The sequence below is a fragment of the Telopea speciosissima genome, chromosome 2, assembly GCF_018873765.1.
Source record: "Telopea speciosissima isolate NSW1024214 ecotype Mountain lineage chromosome 2, Tspe_v1, whole genome shotgun sequence".
NCBI classification, from domain to species: domain Eukaryota; kingdom Viridiplantae; phylum Streptophyta; class Magnoliopsida; order Proteales; family Proteaceae; genus Telopea; species Telopea speciosissima.
In genome coordinates, this window is record NC_057917.1 from 9384323 (window position 1) to 9389291 (window position 4969).

At 41.7% G+C, this 4969-nt stretch overlaps 1 protein-coding gene across 1 annotated transcript; it reads right to left on the reverse strand.

The window, feature by feature from the left end:
- Positions 1–3270: 3270 nt before the first annotated feature.
- Positions 3271–3873, reverse strand: LOC122650421. Its single transcript, XM_043843837.1, has 2 exons — positions 3532–3873; positions 3271–3378 (listed from the first exon to the last, which is right to left on the reverse strand). The coding sequence occupies exons 1-2, from the start codon at positions 3871–3873 to the stop codon at positions 3271–3273; spliced, it is 450 nt and encodes a 149-aa protein (XP_043699772.1).
- Between the last annotated feature and the right edge of the window lie 1096 nt (positions 3874–4969).

Here is a 4969-nt window from a genome sequence, read left to right on the forward strand (position 1 = left end):
GTCATAGGGTCAGATAGGTTATCTGCAGTGTCAACCTTAGCTATGGCTATATCGCCACGCTGAATAATCTCACGGATCAAGTGATATTTTCGCTCCACATGCTTGTTCCTCTGATGAGCTCTTGGTTCCTTCGCTTGTGCTATAGCTCCCCTGTTGTCACATAACAGTTGTATGGGTCGCTCTACTAGCTCAGGCACTACCCCTAGGTCTGTCAAGAATTTCTTGAGCCAGACACCTTCCTTGGCTGCTTCTCTAGCTGCCAAGTACTCAGCTTCGGTTGTGGAGTCGACTGTTGACTTTTGTTTGGCACTCCTCTAAATTACTGCACCCCCACCAATCATAAAAACCATCCCAAAGGTAGACTTTCTGTCATCCTTGTCAGTTTGGAAATCCGAATCCGTATATCCAACCACTGACAACTGATCATAACCATAAACAAGGAAGTAATCTTTGGTCCTCCGTAAGTACTTGAGGATCCTCTTGACAGCTATCCAATGTTCCTGTCCTGGATTGGATTGATATCGACTCACAATCCCTACGGCATGATAAATATCTGACCTGGTACACAACATGGCATACATCAAACTTCCTACTACCGAAGCATAAGAAACTCTCTTCATAGTCTCAATTTCCTCAGGAGTTTGAGGACTTTGTGACTTGGATAAACCGATTCCATGTCTAAGGGGCACACTACCTCTCTTCGAATCCTGCATGTTGAACCTCTCAAGCACTTTGTCAATGTAGGCGGATTGTGATAATCCCAACATCCTCTTCTTGCGATCTCTCACAAGCTTAATTCCTAGGATGTAGCTGGTTTCACCCAGATCCTTCATTGAGAATGTTTTGGATAATCACATCTTTACAGATGAAAGTAACTCCACATCATTCCCAATGAGTAATATATCATCCACATATAGGACTAGGAAACAGACGGCACTCCCACAGACTTTTTTATACACACATGGCTCATCGATGTTTTGTTCAAACTCAAAATCCTTGACAGTTTGATCAAAATGGATGTTCCATGATCTAGAAGCTTGTTTTAGTCCATAAATAGACCTCAACAACCTGCATACCTTGTTTTCCTCTCCTGAAGAGACAAGACCCTCTGGCTGATTCATGTATATGACCTCATCAAGATAATCGTTAAGGAAAGCGGTCTACACATCCATCTGCCAGATCTCATGGTCATGGTATGCAGCAATCGTCAATAGAATCTGAATGGATTTAATCATCGCTACAGGTGAGAAGGTTTCATCATAGTCAACACCCTCTTTCTGGGTGTATCCCTTCGCCACCAGCCTTGCCTTGAAACGTTCCACCTTTCCATCCACACCTCTCTTCCTCTTGTAGATCCATTTACACCCTATGAGTTTTTACCCCAACTGGCAGATCTTCAAGAGTCCAGACATGGTTAGAATCCTTGGAATCTATTTCACTGCGCATTGCTTCCTGCCTTTTCACTGAGTCAACGTCCTTAAGAGCCTCAGCGTAAGTATAAGGATCTGTGTCTGAACAGTCAGACACCATGTGGAATTCTTCCACCTTTTGATCCTCCTCCGTGAGAAGGTTCAAACTAGTTGGTGGCCTAATAGACCTCCCACTCCTCCTAGGCTCTTGAGGCTGTTGCTCAACAGTGGGTACGTCAACTGGAACCTCTGTCGATGCTGAAGGTACTTGATCATCAGTTATTTCTTTAATGACCACTGGATCTGATCTCAGTGAGATCGTGTCATCCTAAAAAAAAGTCGCATGCTTACTAACTATGACTTTCTGATTAACAGGGTCATAGAAGTAGTAGCCTATTGTAGTCTTAGGGTATCCCAAGAAATAACATCTATTTGTTCGGGATTCCAACTTATTTGTCTGTTGTTTCTTTACATGCGCTATACAACCCCACACCTTGAGACGTTGAAGACTTGGCTTACGCCGATACCACAACTCAAAAGGTGTTCTGGTCACAGACTTTGCTGGTATCCTGTTCAGTATATAGATGGCAGTTTCCAGTGCAAAACCCCAAAAACTCAATGGCAGTTCCAAATATCTCAACATGGACCGAACCATGTCTAACAAGGTTCGATTCCTCCTTTCTGAAACTCCGTTCTGTTGAGGTGTTCCCGGGGCTGTCAACTGGGTTATGATCCTAGATTCTTTCAGATAGTCCCTGAACTCATCTGATAAGTACTCTCCTCCAATATCAGATCGAAGGCACTTGATGCAATTTCCTAACTATTTTTCAACCTCTGCTCGGAATTCCTTGAATTTATCAAAGGTTTCCGACTTGCGGTGCATCAAGTAAATATATCCATAACGAGAGTAGTCATCAGTGAAGGTCACGAAGTATTCGTAACCATACCTCGCCTGAACATTGATGGGTCCACATACATCTGAGTATATCAATTCTAACACTGCTTCGGCTCTTCTTCCCTTGTTAGAGAAGGGTTTTTTGATCATTTTTCCTTGTAGACACGACTCACAGGTTGGGTAAGGTTCTACCTTCAATGATTCCAAAGGCCCATCCTTCACCAACCTGTTTATCCTTTCTACTCCAATGTGACCTAACCTCAAGTGCCAAAGGTATGTAGAATTATCTTGGGCTGATTTTCTATTTAAAGAATTATTGGCGATATCAGTCACCTCTAGTACCAATTTTAAGAGATATAACCTGTTATCCAGTAGGCTAGAAGCAATAAAAGAATTATTCAATCGAATAGTTAATTTATTACTAAAGAGGAAAGTATATCCATCCATAACAAGCCTACTAACAGAAACAATATTCCTCCTAAAATGGGGAACATAAAAACAATCTCTCAAAACTAAAGTACTATAATAAAAAACTAAAGTAAAATCTCCAACAGCCTCAGCAGCGGCCTCAGCACCCGTAGTTCGCAATCAAACTTCATCCTTACTCAGTCTTTTTGTCAGCTTGAACCCCTGCAACGAGTTGCAAATATGGGCAGTAGACCCCGAGTCTACCAACCATGTGTTAGTAGGTTCCTCTGACAAGTTAGACTCATAAAGGACCAAGATTTCAAAAATACCTTCTTCCTGTTTCTCCTGCTTCTTTTTCTGAGCAGCCAGGAAAGCACAACATTCCTTCTTCCAATGTCCGTCCTTCTTATAGTAGAAACAAGTCCCCTTACTCTTGTTCTTCTGAATTCCCTTATCGCCAACCTTAGGGTTTTTGCCCTTGTTAGCCTTCTTCTTCTTCTTCTTGCCTTTGGGCTTTGAGGAAGAAGACTTGTCCTCTGTAGTCAAGACCTCCACTTTCTACTTCTTGGATGCAGCTTCTACCTCTGGCAACATGTTGCCCAGCTTAGGGAATTCCATGGAAAGTTTATTCATATTGTAATTGACAATAAACGATCCGTAGATGTCCTGAGGCAATAAGTGGAAGATGACATCCATCTTATAATTCAGCTTGAATGAAGTCCCAAGGTTCTCCAGATCCAGGAACAAGTTCCTCAGTTTCATGACATGGTCAATAACTGGAGTACCTTGAGCCATCTTCGTGCCATGGAGGATTGTCACCAGTTGATGATGGGCATGACGTTCTTCCCTCCCATACATTTCCTTTAACTCCTCCATCATGTCCTTAGTCAAGTATAGATCTTTGACCGAATCAGCGATGGTCTTCTCCAGAGAACTCAACACGAGGAGTTTTGCCTTAGAGTTTTTCTGTCGAAACAGCTCATAGGCAGGCTTCGATTCAGGGTTCTCCTCATTAGGGAATTCAGGCTCATCTTCGTCCAAGACAAACATTAGACCTTCCGCAGACAGGAGTAACTTGATGTTCCTCCTCCAGTCAACATAGTTAGGGCCGGTCAAAACATGGTCTTTGATAAGGACGGCATAGTTCATTCGGGTTGACATTTTTAAAATCTACATGATATACAAAAATTACTAATTAGCATGATCTACAACCATTGAAATAACTGGGGTAAGATCAATCAATGGTCAGTCACACCCCAAGCTTCCCTCTAGCTTGTAGGGCATGAATTGGAAACGACCAACCCTCATGCTCCTGACTTAGCCTATCAGAGTTCATCATTCGCATCTTGATTGGGTGGACTATTCTGCCCATCACTTGGACATCCAATGTATTTGGCCACCTGAGTGTCATGCCCATTCCTATCGGCTGACACACACTCAAGTTAAGTGTTTACCCTTAATTTTGGAGGGAACTATGGTGTTTGTGGGTTAATGCCTATTATCATTGAATACATACCACTGACCATATTCTCTACCTATCACATGTGAAATGAGTGTAGACAATTTCACCAATTCACCCTAATATTATCCTATCGGCATCTACAAGGGTGGATCAACGGCATTTCTACACTCACCAACTAAGGGAGGCCATGAGAATCCCACCAATCCGGGCTTCCCATATCACACTTGTATTATAATGAGGGAAAACGGAAACGCATATTAAACCACAAGCATACATCAAATGTATAACCAAAATAGCACATCCATCCAAGGAAAACTATAAACACATAAATACCAATGGTTATGGGACAACATCTTTAATCAATGTGAGTTCATAACCAAGACAAACTCACTTTGACTAAAAATGGATGGGAGTAATCATAGCCTCATATGTCACTCCCACTCACGGCAATTATAGTGTGATAATGCATATGCAACTATCTATTACAGGAAAATTCTAAAATTGTAATAATTAAGGACACTTCAAGTGAGTAAGTCCTTCCTTCATTCTTGTCTCTAATGAACCGGCAAGATCCCTGATCCCTGATCCACGATCCATGATCCATAATTCATGATCCATAATCCTTGACTCAAGATCCACGAGGTTATAATGAATATTTTCAAACTAAGCTAAAAATATTACAACTCTTTCCAAATAAACAAAATTACATAACAGGAAACCAGTCCACCAAAATTGGACTGTTTGGAGAATAATAAAGGAAAATACATATAAAATCACAACCATGCCATGCCTAGC